Source organism: Physella acuta, unplaced genomic scaffold, assembly GCF_028476545.2.
Source record: "Physella acuta isolate Inbredline_101_S28 unplaced genomic scaffold, ASM2847654v3 ptg000770l, whole genome shotgun sequence".
NCBI lineage: Eukaryota > Metazoa > Mollusca > Gastropoda > Physidae > Physella > Physella acuta.
The window spans coordinates 298596-313847 of record NW_026732288.1 but is presented as its reverse complement, the minus strand read 5'-3'; the positions used below and the strand labels follow the sequence as shown (position 1 = coordinate 313847).

The following is a 15252-nucleotide window of genomic DNA, read 5'->3' as shown; positions in this document are numbered from 1 at the left end:
GTTGAAGCTTACGATTACGTTTTAGAATATTTTCCCTTTGCTATTTTAGTCACTGGAAATTTCCGATTGAGGTCTCTCCCATCCACCACGCTCCCCCCCCCCCCCCCCCCCCCCCCCGAATAGATGCCTGGAAGAAACTCCGCTTACTGTGCGGGTTTATTACGTGACGTGTTTATTTTAAAAACATTATCCAACATATTATTGGCATCATATTAATAAATCGTATGACCACTTTTGGCATAAACGTAATCATCTTGTCCAATCCACCAACAACACAGTTTCCACCTCAACCATCACCATAGCCTCGGCGTGATCGAGTCGGTAAAGTTCTTGGATGCTGTTTTAAACCGAAAAGTCTCGAGTTCGAACCCTCGGGCAGATGAGGCTAAAATCAAACAACTGTCTGTTCTGGGTTGGACAAAGGCTATGGAAGCAAATCTAAAAAAGCAGAAAAGCAGGCTGAAATCGGAGTCGATGGCGTCAATGGCGCATAACCAGTTGACACGTATCCTTGATTGTGATGTCGGCTAAAGCTCAGGGTTGATAAATTCGAAAAAGTCTTGAGTTCGAACCCTCTGGCAGATAAGGCTCGATCTCTTCCAACACTAAAAATTAAGAACGAAGAAGAAGAAACGCCTGAATGAACTTTTTCATTAACCCACAGCAATTCATAAACAAATCGAGCTCTCAACAGCACAGTGACGCTAATTAAAATTTTTTGATGTTTTATTAACCACACAAAGATCTATTTTCAGGCTAAACCTAAAGGCAGCTGTATAAATATAGAGGTAAGCTAGAGAACTTTAATGGTAAAAATGGTTTTGTGAACCACACCTTCCCATCCATGTGATGTTATATTTCTTCAGTGTTGCTTCATTTCACTGAACAAATCAAATTGGGAAAACAATCACCTGCATAAAATGAGCCTAATTTACTGGCTTTATTGTCATAACTAAATTGAATATAAAAATAGAAACACCCTTTATCAGCTCACTACATCTGTTACATGAAGCTCTAAAATTACAATTAATGTAGTAAACATACATTAAAACTAGTTACATTAAACCCTCACACAACTTATTCTAAAAAATATTCCATAGAAACAACTTATAACAGACTAACAGATGGTAACAAATATTAGCACAGCACACGTAAGTAAGAAAAAGAAAAACAGACTTAAGGCAACCTCATTTTATTCAATTTAAGACATGGTAAAAGTAAAAAGAAACCAACAAAAAAAAAATGTTTACTCATGTCAATACCACCCAATGTACTTTTACCCTAATTCAATCTTTCAGATAAACTGTTGTTCTGTTGTTCATATAATGCCCTGAATATTGCTATGCTATAAACATCATCCCTTAAATCATTTTAGGACTATGTTTTTCAAATAATACATAGAATTATCCTCTAAACAACGAGAAACTTTCTATAAAAACAGTGGCAATAAGTTTTAACACTATAAATACTTTTTTACTGATGGCGCAGCAGAGGAAATTCAAAATTCATATTAGAGCAAAACACTTAATAAATGACAATTCAGATACTGTGAACAGAGAAAATGTGGGTAATAGACACACTCACATACTTTTATTATATGGCAGTGGCAACATAAATAGTACTTGAATTTGTATGCATGTGACTTAAAAGCTGAAGAGTTACAAGCAGTTTTGGTAGTTTAATTTCTATGGGGAAAAATCTTTTTACAAGTGTTTACAGATAAAATGTTTGAATCAATAAAGGACTAGCTGTGATACCATTTTGCTGATGCTGGTGATAGTGTCAAATTCACAAATTTTGCCTGAGCAATCTATAAACAACATTCTGACATAAAAAACTCTTTTGTACAAGACAGAAAAAAATGTGGAACTTAAATATTTAATTTGGCCTTCTAGTCATGAGTTTAAAAACTTAGCTGTAATACACAGAGACCAGTACAAATGTATATCCTTTAACAAATTAAATGAGCACTAAACTAATGACATCTGATGGTTTATACATCTTGACAGCTAAGTGCAGAACATGACATCTGTCAGCTAAGACCAGCACATGACATCTGTCAGCTAAGGCCAGCACATGACATCTGACAGTTGAGACAAGCACAAGTCTAAGAAAACACCAGGTTACATAAAGCCATCTCCAAAGATCAGATCAATGGCTGCCTGGATGTCTCCGCCTGTAGCTGCAAGTGCCTGCCGCGCCACATTTTCATCTGAGATTCCCATGTCCCTTAGCTGCTGTAAAGCTGCCTGATCAAATTAAAAATGTCCAAGAGTAAGCAATTATTTACAAAAAGATATTAAATTGATCTGATGTTGAGTGTAAATTGTGAAGGATCTAGTTTTTATTGATTGGATAAGGATACAATCAAATTAGTGAGAAATATACTTTGATTAATGTGAAAAATTAAACCACTACAAATATTAGTGAAACTTACATCAGAAGAAGCTGTCTGAGCATGGGCCATGGCTTGTTGAAAGAAATCACTGGTGATTGACTAGAAATAAACAAATCTATTACAGCTGATTTATGTTAGTGGTGAAGTTTAAGTCAGCGACAGTAATCAAGAAATGCATATTTAGTGACAAGTGTCAACATGGTTCACATCTGATATGCAATTTATCATTGTAGTTTACTTCTCACATACAAAACTTTCCAGTTAAGCAACAAGTGGAGCAGCCAGGCAAAATGATAACAATGAAAATGATCATCATACACTTATCTAAAACTACTCACAGTTTGAGAGTTGGAAGCTGTGGCTGCTGATGATGATGGAAGCTGAGATGCAGTAGCAGAAGCTGTGGCAGCTTGTATAGCTGCAGCTAGCTGGGAAGCTGTTATGCCATTACCCCGACCTCTACTGGGCTGAAATTATAAAATATGTTCGGTTTAAGTACCAAATGAGATTTTAGTATGGTGTTTAATTTTTATTGATGAGAAAGTGTAAATACTCACCTGAGGAACTTCATCCTCTTCATCTGACATTTGGTCCATGGAATATGTCACATTTGCTAAAAACAAAAATTTGATTCAGAATAAGGAAACACTGTATTAGAGAGTTAGCCATTTATTCAAGTAGTCGAAATAATTTATTTACAGAATAATGGCTATTTGGATTGGCTTTTTCAAGCTGTATTGTTAACCCAGACTACTCAAGCTAACCCAAACAAATGTAACCCTGCATAAAACACTAACCCAAACAAATGTAACCTTGTATAAAACATTAACCCAAACAAATGTAACCCACATAAAACACTAACCCAAACAAATGTAACCTTGCATAAAACACTAACCCAAACAAATGTAACCTTGCATAAAACATTAACCCAAACAAATGTAACCCTGCATAAAACATTAACCCAAACAAATGTAACCCACATAAAACACTAACCCAAACAAATATAACCCTGCATAAAACACTAACCCAAACAAATGTAACCCACATAAAACACTAACCCAAACAAATGTAACCCACATAAAACACTAACCCAAACAAATGTAACCTTGTATAAAACACTAACCCAAACAAATGTAACCCTGCATAAAACACTAACCCAAACAAATGTTACCCACATAAAACACTAACCCAAACAAATGTAACCCTGCATAAAACACTAACCCAAACAAATGTTACCCACATAAAACACTAACCCAAACAAATATAACCCTGCATAAAACACTAACCCAAACAAATGTAACCCACATAAAACACTAACCCAAACAAATATAACCCTGCATAAAACACTAACCCAAACAAATGTTACCCACATAAAACACTAACCCAAACAAATATAACCCTGCATAAAACACTAACCCAAACAAATGTAACCCACATAAAACACTAACCCAAACAAATGTAACCTTGTATAAAACACTAACCCAAACAAATATAACCCTACATAAAACACTAACCCAAACAAATGTAACCTTGTATAAAACACAAACTCAAACAAATGTAACCTTGTATAAAACACTAACCCAAACAAACTTAACACAGTATGAAACACTAATCCAAACAAATATAACCCTACATAAAACACTAACCCAAACAAACTTAACACAGTATGAAACACTAACCCAGACAAATATAACCCTGCATAAAACACTAACCCAAACAAATATAACCCTGCATAAAACACTAACCCAAACAAATGTAACCCACATAAAACACTAACCCAAACAAATATAACCCTACATAAAACACTAACCCAAACAAATATAACCCTACATAAAACACTAACCCAAACAAACTTAACACAGTATGAAACACTAACCCAGACAAATATAACCCTGCATAAAACACTAACCCAAACAAATGTTACCCACATAAAACACTAACCCAAACAAATGTAACCCACATAAAACACTAACCCAAACAAATGTAACCCTGCATAAAACATTAACCCAAACAAATATAACCCTGCATAAAACACTAACCCAAACAAATGTAACCCTGCATAAAACACTAACCCAAACAAATGTAACCTTGCATAAAACACTAACCCAAACAAATGTAACCCTGCATAAAACACTAACCCAAACAAATATAACCCACATAAAACACTAACCCAAACAAATGTAACCCTGCATAAAACATTAACCCAAACAAATGTAACCCTGCATAAAACACTAACCCAAACAAATGTAACCCTACATAAAACATTAACCCAAACAAATATAACCCTGCATAAAACACTAACCCAAACAAATGTAACCCTGCATAAAACACTAACCCAAACAAATGTAACCCTGCATAAAACACTAACCCAAACAAATGTTACCCACATAAAACACTAACCCAAACAAATGTAACCCACATAAAACATTAACCCAAACAAATGTAACCCTGCATAAAACACTAACCCAAACAAGGTGTCCGGTCAAAAACCCCCTGGACAAAAACCCCCTGGACATAAACCCCCCGACATAAACCCCCTGGACAAAAACCCCCCGCGACATAAACCCCCTGGACAAAAACCCCCCCGCGACATAAACCCCCTGGACAAATACCCCCCGCGATATAAACCCCCCGGATAATAACCCCCGGACTGAGGTTTATATAAAGAAAAAATAACGATGATGTGAACCAAGAAATTAAAAAAAAATTACATTAAATTAATTTAATTTTTTACGACTAACAAAATAGTTTCTACCTAAAAAAATGCTTTTCGAAATCAAGGAGTGACCTTAGTTGTATTTGATCAAAGATCGGGCACCGACAACACCTTAGATATAGGTCATCCACATGTGGGAGCCGTGCGGATCAAAGCAACACATTCTTAACAATTCAAAAGATGTGAGGGATTCACCGGCGGAAGCTTGGTTCATATCCACCTTGGCATACAGAACCATGGTATAAATATAAAATCAAATTTATTTCTCGACAAATCGTATATTTTCTGGAATGGAGTTTGTTCAATCCAATAAAGGAAATTTAAAGGTGATTTTTGAAGGCTATGTTTATGTCAAGCAAAAAGATCTGGCGAACGGCGTTGTGTCATTTGAGTGTTCCAAAAGACGCAACAAGGCAGAATGCAAAGCAAAAATAAAGATTCATGGTGAACAGCTTGTTGGACGATGTAATGAACATTCGCATGGACCAGATCCATCTCAACTGGAAGTGTGTAAAGTAGTGCAGCAGATGAAACAACTGGCAGAAGAAACGGAAGCAACACCCCAGCAGATCATCACTCAGTCCATTACTACGATTACTGAAGATGCCAAGGCTAAGCTGCCCTCGATTCCACACATACGGCGTAACATCAGGCGTCAACGTCAAACGCTAAAACACCCACTGTCTGATCCAAGGAATGTTGATGATATAATCATTCCTGAACAATATACAATGACACAAGATGGACAACAATTTCTTCTGTTCGATTCCGGTGCCAAATCAAAAGGTAGGATGTTTTTGTTTGGAACCAAGGACAACCTTAGGTTATTGGAGGTTAATCAGCACTGGTTTATGGATGGTACATTCAAAACAGCTCCTGCATTGTTTTCACAACTGTACACAGTCCATGCATTGGTCAATGGACGCACTGTTCCATGTGTTTATGCCTTGCTTCAAAACAAAACACAGGAAACATACACAGCACTCTTACAGCAGCTAACGGTCTTAAACACAAACCTGCAACCAATTTCTATTATGATTGACTTTGAAATGGCTGTGATAAAAAGTGTTGAAAGGGTATTTCCAGAGTGTGAGGTAAAAGGATGTTTCTTCCATCTTAGCCAAAATATATACAGAAAAATTCAGGACTCTGGCCTTCAACAACTCTACCAAGTTGATAGTGAATTTGCTCTCAAGCTCAGAATGCTACCTGCGTTGGCCTTTGTTCCCATCGAACACATGAGTTATGCCTTTGAAAAATTATTGGAAATTTTCCCCCAAGAAGCAATGCCGATTGCAGACTACTTTGAGGACTACTATATTGGCAGACCACAACGTCGAGGTCGAAGACAACCTATGTTTCCACTTGACATTTGGAACATGCACACACGTGCAGAAGACCATATGCCAAAAAAACAAACAACTCAGTTGAAGGCTGGCACAGAAGTTTTCAGTCGCATATGGGATGTTGCCACCCAAATATTTGGAAATTTATTGACTTTATTAAAAAGGAACAATCTCTCCAAGAGGTTTATTGTACACAGATTAATTCAGGTCACTGTTTACCAAAACAGAAAAAAAAATATATTGATAGCAGCTCTCGAATTTTAACTGTTGTTAAAAATTTTAATGAGTCCACCATTATTGAGTATTTGCGAGGCATCGCTCACAATCTGTCTTTTTAAAGTTATAATAAAAATAATTTTTTTTTTCCTAATGTTTGTTTTGTATTTTTATATTAATTTTGTTTCTCGTCATCTTTGGTTTTTCCTTATATAAACCTCAATTGGGGGGTTTTTGTCCAGGGGGTTTATATCGCGGGGGGTTTTTGTCCAGGGGGTTTATATCGCGGGGGGTTTTTGTCCAGGGGGTTTATGTCGCAGGGGGTTTTTGTCCAGGGGGTTTATGTCGGGGGGTTTATGTCCAGGGGGTTTATGTCCAGGGGGTTTTTGACCGGGAGCCCCCAAACAAATGTTACCCACATAAAAGACTAACCCAAACAAATGTAACCCACATAAAACACTAACCCAAACAAATGTAACCCTGCATAAAACATTAACCCAAACAAATATAACCCTGCATAAAACACTAACCCAAACAAATGTAACCCTGCATAAAACACTAACCCAAACAAATGTAACCTTGCATAAAACACTAACCCAAACAAATGTAACCCTGCATAAAACACTAACCCAAACAAATATAACCCACATAAAACACTAACCCAAACAAATGTAACCCTGCATAAAACATTAACCCAAACAAATGTAACCCTGCATAAAACACTAACCCAAACAAATGTAACCCTACATAAAACATTAACCCAAACAAATATAACCCTGCATAAAACACTAACCCAAACAAATGTAACCCTGCATAAAACACTAACCCAAACAAATGTAACCCTGCATAAAACACTAACCCAAACAAATGTTACCCACATAAAACACTAACCCAAACAAATGTAACCCACATAAAACACTAACCCAAACAAATGTAACCCTGCATAAAACACTAACCCAAACAAATGTAACCCTACATAAAACACTAACCCAAACAAACTTAACACAGTATGAAACACTAACCCAAACAAATATAACCCTACATAAAACACTAACCCAAACAAATATAACCCTACATAAAACACTAACCCAAACTTACCCAGCCCTGGTTTCTGGCCAACCTTAGCACCCTCTTCATTAACAGCTGTAGCTATTGTAACAGCAGCTTGGGCAAACGTTGGGTGAAGCCGAAGCAAGCTAAAAATAAATTGAAATGTTTGATCTAAGAAAATATACTCAACCACAAACATTATTGCAAGGTGATATTTAAAAAAAGAAACATTTTTGACGACAAAAATGTTTTTTAAAAAAAAAAAACATACCACAATCACAAAATACCATTCATATTGCACCAGATTAAAATCACCTCCAAGTCAAAAATGTACAAGGCAAAGAAAGATGCAAACTATTTTTATCTAAACTAATAAGTTTTAACTTTTATAGGCATACATTGAGTTTTAAACATTGGTGCACTATATACAACTTGTGACAAAAAGATTTATAGCACTAAAGAAGGGTTAATTTAAAAAATGTAAAAAACAAAAAAGTCAAGAAAAGACCTGATGAAAATGAGACTGGTCTTTACCTGTCCATGTTACTGGGGTGCGCCATCACAGCCAAGAGTTCAGGTTCCTGTAACATTGCTAGAGAAAAAGTAAACAAACATTTGAAGGCACAAAAAATTAACAAGTTCCTCAAGCAAAGACAAGCAATAACAAAAAACATCATACAATTGAAAAACTCATGAACAGCTCACAATTACAAGCATGAATTTACCCACATAACAGTTTATAATTGCATTCATATTTTGTCACAGTACAAAACTGAGGTAAGAAGACAGTTTGGTCTCAAAATACAATAAAATATATTAAGTATAAGATTCTATACTTATATATGAAATTTGGTCCGTCTAACTGAAATGGTACCAAGTAATAGTTTCCCACAAAAGTTGGAACCTATCTACATAATTAATACTCAGATGTGAAATTTCATTTAACTATCTTATACAGTTATCAGCTTTTGGGAAATTGATAAATTGAAATTTATAAACCCAGAGTTCTTACATTTTTTAAAAAAGGTATAAATATGTAACTGTAAGGCTGATTCCATCCAAATTGTAAATATATATATATATATATATATATATATATATATATATATATATATATAATCTCATGTCTCCAACTAGGATTTAAGAATAAAGAAACAGAAAAAATCTACAAATATTTGCATCACTATAGTTAGCAGGAAAACTGGGTTGGTTACCTAGAACACAAGGATCTTTGTCCAGCCCAGGAGTTGCAGCGATGATGTTTTCCACTGTGTCTGGTTCATTTAACATGTTCTCAACCTACACAACAGTAACGATTATTATATACCAAATTTCAGTCAGCTTACAGACAAAAATATGTCTCTTCAGTTATTTACAGAAGTACCACTAACTAGAATCCAATGGATCTAGTTTATAAAGATATGTTTACTTTGTTTCCAACTTACAATTGATCTGTATTCTAAATTGAGCAATGCTGACTGTATTGCCATTGTCACTTCATTTTTGTTTGGACCCCCGCAATCTGCTGAACACAAAAAGTATTACAATTTACAAACCTAAAAGCTAGTGCTGCAACATGTACATAATTCTAGTTTATATTATTAATGAACCTATTCATCCTTTCAGCCAAGTGATAGTCAAGTTGTTGACTGAAAGTCATGACAAGACGAGTGTACAAGTCTAAAATATTAAATAATTTTTAAAACTGCTAATGAACTCAATGCAATTTTGTACTGCAGTTGCAAGTCTGAGCAATTTAAAAAAAGCAAAGTTAAATAGAAATGTTTTAAAAATTGATTTTAATACATTATAGGCAGATTCAATGAGTTCAAACATCTAATACATGTTTGTAAAAAAAAAATAATCATACAACCTCTACTGCAATTATTTTTTAGATACATAGCCAGCACAAGATAAAATCTATCTACTCACCATCTGTGCTAGAGCTGGGTTTGTGGTCTGTCTTGATCACATATACTGTGGACTGAGGTTGAAGGGGGTAGGCAGACAAGAATGAGTCAGGATTCAATAGTTGGCCACAATAAACAATACCTGGTGAAAAAGGTGTTCAAAATTTAAAAACAAGAAGAATCTACAATTGGAAGCAGTGAATGGTGTAGAGCATTCAATCCATTGTTCGTATCCACCTACTTTTTGAAGTGTGTGTTAAAATTGTACTAATCTTCTATATAATCAAGTATTAGATATTAAAAATAGGGATTTTATAGTAATCAGCTAATCTAATCATCTGCTTGCATGTTTCATGAGAGGTAATACCCAGTCAAATAAAGTAAAGAAGTATTAAAGATATCAGATATCTGGTATATTTATATGTAAAAAATTGTTTTTATTCTCCAAGTGACCATAAAATTCACATTTGAGGATGCCATTATCAGAAAAATTGTCAAAACCAGTAAAGGTGAATGGACCTTGTGGAGCTTCTAGTTGTATTGCCCATAAAACCATTGTCCATTTAGTTTTCATTGAGTAGGCCTACTAGATAAATATTAATGATTGTATGGTTATTTTAGTAATTGAAACTGCCTGTCTAAGTTCATGTGGTTAATTAGGGTGTAAATAATGCTAGCATTAACACAAAATTTCTTTGTGAGAAACAAGCTATATGGGTAATGGTAGATCCTAGTTTAAGTGTTATTATCAATTAATTAATAATCATGATAGTGCTGCCCTAAAAAAAAATATTTTGCTTGTTTTATTCATATTTATTTAGGTGAGGTCAGGGCATATCTGCAAATACAAACTGTTAACCTTTCTTGTCTGCGGTTTTGTTAATAAAGTCTCCTTTTGCTTTGTTGGCAACATTTATCTCAGTGGGTTCATTAGCCTAATTACCAAATTTTAAGTAACATTAGAATAATATAATAGCACATTAGTTTTGTAAAACTAAGCACATTTTCATTTTGAATTAAAAGGAATTTTAAAGGAAATTAGGGTAAGTAATTTTTTTTTGAGGTCACATGACCAAGTGTATTTTTTTTACATAACAATGATAGCCTGACATTACTTTGTTTATAAAAATTATTCTAGACTGAAATTAGAGAAGACTCTGTGTGACACCTTTTCTAGCAAATTTTCCTCAGGACCAAGCCAAGATAAAGGATGGTGTGATCGAATGGTAGTAGAGCGTTCAGCTACTAGCCGGAAAGGTCTCGAGTTTGGATCTTGGTCTGGACTTGGGACGTCCCAGAGTCCACTATAATAAGAACTTGGCTCATGTTGGGGAAAGTAAAGGCGGCTAGGCATAGTGCATCGATTAGTAGGCAGAGGTCAAGAAACATTAACTCTACTTCATCTGCCCTATGGATCTTTAAGTCTGAACGGGGAGCTTTACTTTTTACCAAGCAAGGATGGGCTGGGCCATTTCTAACTAATGTAAAATGGATTATTGTTAGATAGAATATAATTCTAAAGTCTAAAATTACTAATCTGTCAATTTTAATATTATAATTTTAAATAATCCATCCAGACACTAAATTAAATTTGAAGATTAGAGCTTAATTGAGGCTAAAATGGTCAACTTAAGTATTTAAAGTTTCCCTTTCAAACCTGACGGTCTATGGGGCAAGTGAAGTAGAGTTCACTTGTTTCTGTGACCTCGGCATATGAAGAGATAGTGTGGTCAGCACTATGCCCAGCCGCCTTTACTTTCCCTAACGTGAGTTAGGTACCCATCAGAGTTGGGTGGACTCAGGGACGGTCTACTGACTTGAACCCGGATTCGAACTCGAGACTAACGGGTTAGCAGTCCAGCTCTCTACCGCTAGACCACTCCGTCCAACTTAAGTATTTAGGTCTTCATAATGGCCAGAAATTGTTCAGATCAACCCTCGCTTTGGAGGCGCTTGTAAAAATGTCATGATGTACTTGACACTTAAAGGTAAGGATTTGATAGTTCTCGGCTAAATAAAGTACCCAAAACTGCGACTCTACAATATATTCAGTTAATTAAGACCTAGAATCATGTGCATGTAACCTGATTAATTGACCTCTAATTGATTACACAAGAGCTGTGCATGTGAAAGACCGTTGTCTCTTGCTGGATGTTTCAAGGCCAAGAAATCAAAGTGGGTTAATGATTCAAGATCTATATTTGTCTAAACAAGTAGTAATACCTCTTAGTCTCAATCAATCCCACTACAACATTATTATAATACATTCATGGGTGTAGATTAATTTTCAGATGATGGCGACCATGTAAATTCTTCATTTGTTACACAATTAAGGTGAGATTAAAAATAATAAACCAAAACAGAGAGGGTGAAGGGGCGGGGACAGACACAGTCGGTAATAAAATTGGCCTCTAGGTAAAATAACTGGACGATATTTTGAATTGTCCCTTTGAATCACGGTCAGAATGTCGTCTCCCCCCCCCCCCCCCCCCCCGCCGGCCTCAACCAACCAGTGGGCTTATTCATATTTTCCTGTTTGTGCCCAAGACACATGGGGCAGATTTGTTTCAATGACCTCAGAATTAAGAATACAAGGGGATACTGTGATCAGCACCACGCCCTGCCGCCTTTGATTACCTAACATCAGTTTGGTACCCATCAGAGCTTGGTGGACTCAGGGACGTTCAACTCATTTGAACCCGGATTCGAACTGGATAATTTCGGGTTGGCAGTCTAGCTCTCAACATCTAGACCATTAAGTAAAAATTATAAATACAAACTGAAAATTAATTAGGCTAAATATTAAATAGGCCTATGGATTAGAATTATAGATTTAGGGCATTCTAGGCTAAATTAAACAAAACAATCTCATTGATTGAAATAGAAGCGTCTCCATTTGGTCGGCAAAAGATAATTCGGCACATGCGCAGTGACCTTAATAGCTGAGCTAGGGTTACTCGGATTAGGGCTAGTTAGGGCTGGGGCTAGGGTTAGGTTTTTATTTAATTTAGGGATAGTAGTAGAGTTATGCGGTTTGTTTGTAAACACGCAGGCGCAGTACCATCGAAAACATCACAACAAAGGAAAGTCATAGTTTCTCTCCATTGCGCATGCATATCTTTTTCCGGTTAGAATTGGCCTTAGTAAGTAATATTCTAAGAATCTTCTAAGTAGTAAAGTAAGAGGTAAGTTTAATTAAGTCGTAAAGTCACTCACACTGGAAACTCAGGTTTTCATTCAGGTAACTACTAGATCTAGATCTAGGCCACTAGCCGACTAGGCCTATCAATTTTTATTTATTATCTAGATCTAAATCTAACATCCTTTTCATTTTCCTTTTTAAGATGATTCCAATTAGATCTAGCTAGATGTTTAACACTAACACAGTAAAACATCCCAAACCCGCACAAAAACAGCGTAAATCAAAACGAACTTCATTAATTCAACCAAACAAACAAAGAAAAGAAAGAAGTGAAGATTTCATGATTAATATTAATAATAGTAAATGGTAATCTATCGTTTTGGGTACGTAAAATCGCCCGCGATTTGTAATGTGAAAAACAGGTGACTCCTTAAGTTTTAATAATTATTTCACATTTTCAGGAGGATTTATGTTTTAAAAAATTCAAAAATGTTTCCTTGATTCATTTATGTACCTGTTTTTAAACAATTGAATTAAAACTATTCCGTAATAAATGAAGACTAGCGATGTTTCCAACAGATGCAACCATGCTCATCTACTATAGCAGCCATCTTGTCTAAGTTTTATTTTTATAAGCTTTTAGCGCCAGATTCAGGGGGAAGCCACTCTATTTTACAAATGGCTGCTGTTTATATAGCAAATCTTGCTCTCAGACACTGCTGTTTAAAGTTAATTTCTGGCCTATATCGATATATTTAGCCATTGATTTAGGTTTAGTATTCATTTATCTATAATATTTGACACAAAAGTATGACAATATACTTCTATTAAAGCCTTGACAATGAGGTAACGTTTTCGTACATAAATAGCCGCGGGCGATTTTACGTACCCAAAACGATAGATTACCTAGTAAATTAATAATGACCAGATCTAGACTAGATGTTAATGATAGGCTGAGGCTAAATCAGAGTTATTTAACCTACCAAAATCACTTAAGTGTATGTGCTTATTTATTTCATCTGCTAAAGTTTTCACTGAATTTTCGAAGCTGACAGTTACTTGAAAACGCTTAATTCCGTCCGAATGTCTAGCACAAACATTCAGAGTTGCCATTTTGATGGCTGAAATCAGAACTGCGTTGCCAGAGAAAAAGTTTAAAATGTGTTTCATTTTTTTTGTTTAGGGAAAACCCGTTTTGTTAAATGTCTGAATAGTAAAAACAGACCTATAAAATTGTGTATGATTATTAATAACGTTTTTATTTAATATGCACTAAAAAGAAAAATAATTAATATGTGTATCATTCAATTTAAAATGAACTTTTTATTGCAATATAAAGATTAATAAATTAAGTTATAAAACAAGCATAGGCTGCTTAAGCTTGTAGTACATCTAGTAAAGGTAGGGTAAAGCAAAGTTAAATAAAATGAATAAACTTCTTACTAGACTATTAGCCTCCAGTCAGCAACCCACTTGCATAAAATTCCCAGTAAAACTACTAAACTACATTGAGGTAACAACTTCTGCTGTTCTACAGTCAAGTAGTGGATTCAACTTTTGTAATGTTTGACTCTCAATCTCAAGGTTCAGCAGGGAGAAGATAAAAGTGGAATTAGCAGTACTCCTCAAAATTTCCCACCTCCATAAAACCATCATGCAAATTTTATTTTCAAAATTAATAGAGCTTAGGAATTTTTGGGCCACTCATCATAAGCCATTTTCATGGTTGCTGTACTGTTATATTTTTATTTTGTTGATTCTGAACATTGTCTTGATTTTCCATCATTTTTAGTTTATCATTTCAAGAGTAAAAGTTTATTGATCAACATCATGCTAGTTTTTTTTATAGTAATAAATTTCTGAACGGCATTAAGCAAAACCCAAGACATCTGATACTAGTCAGATAAATTTATAATCCTTAATTCCCCTTATTTGGGGCAATAAAATCCTGCCTGCACCCATCTCTTAAGACCTAGCAATCAATCTGGCAAGTGAAGTAGAGTTCACCTGTTTCTGGGACGTTGGCATATGAAGGAATAGTGTGGTCAGCACCATGCCCTGCCACTTTAACTTCCTTAACATGAGTTAGATAATGACTTAATGTGTGATTCTATATTGCTCCATAAGACAATATTTAACTTATTAATCAAACATCTAACTTAATCTAAGTCCCTGTCATACTGCAATGACCAACATTTTAAACACAAATGAAATCGTATGCTGGAATGATAAACAATTTAAATACATTTTTAAAAAAATATTTTCTGCATTAGCTGTAGTTCCATTACTAGGTTGGAGATAGATTCTTAAATCTAGATTTATATATATTGAAATAAATTGTATAAATACCCATTCAACAAGATCATCTTCTAGCCAATAATATTATTATTCAAATAAAAAAAGAATTTGAGAAAAGTATGTTTCTATGTGATCTTTTTATACAAATGGAGTTAAGAAATAATACTTGGAATTTC

General features: G+C 35.0%; 1 protein-coding gene across 2 annotated transcripts; it reads right to left on the bottom strand.

Moving 5' to 3' along the window:
• Positions 1-1176: 1176 nt before the first annotated feature.
• LOC131950551 (ubiquitin-like protein 7) lies at positions 1177-13934 on the bottom strand. Of its 2 annotated transcripts, none has more exons than XM_059312765.1 (10): positions 13762-13934; positions 9659-9778; positions 9172-9251; positions 8941-9025; positions 8261-8318; positions 7775-7872; positions 2956-3011; positions 2737-2865; positions 2438-2497; positions 1177-2249 (listed from the first exon to the last, which is right to left on the bottom strand). In XM_059312765.1, the coding sequence occupies exons 1-10, from the start codon at positions 13889-13891 to the stop codon at positions 2124-2126; spliced, it is 942 nt and encodes a 313-aa protein (XP_059168748.1). In that variant the 5' UTR covers positions 13892-13934; the 3' UTR covers positions 1177-2123. The 2 variants fall into 2 exon arrangements, with proteins under 2 accessions (XP_059168748.1, XP_059168749.1); XM_059312766.1 differs by having other exon boundaries at positions 9172-9248.
• Between the last annotated feature and the right edge of the window lie 1318 nt (positions 13935-15252).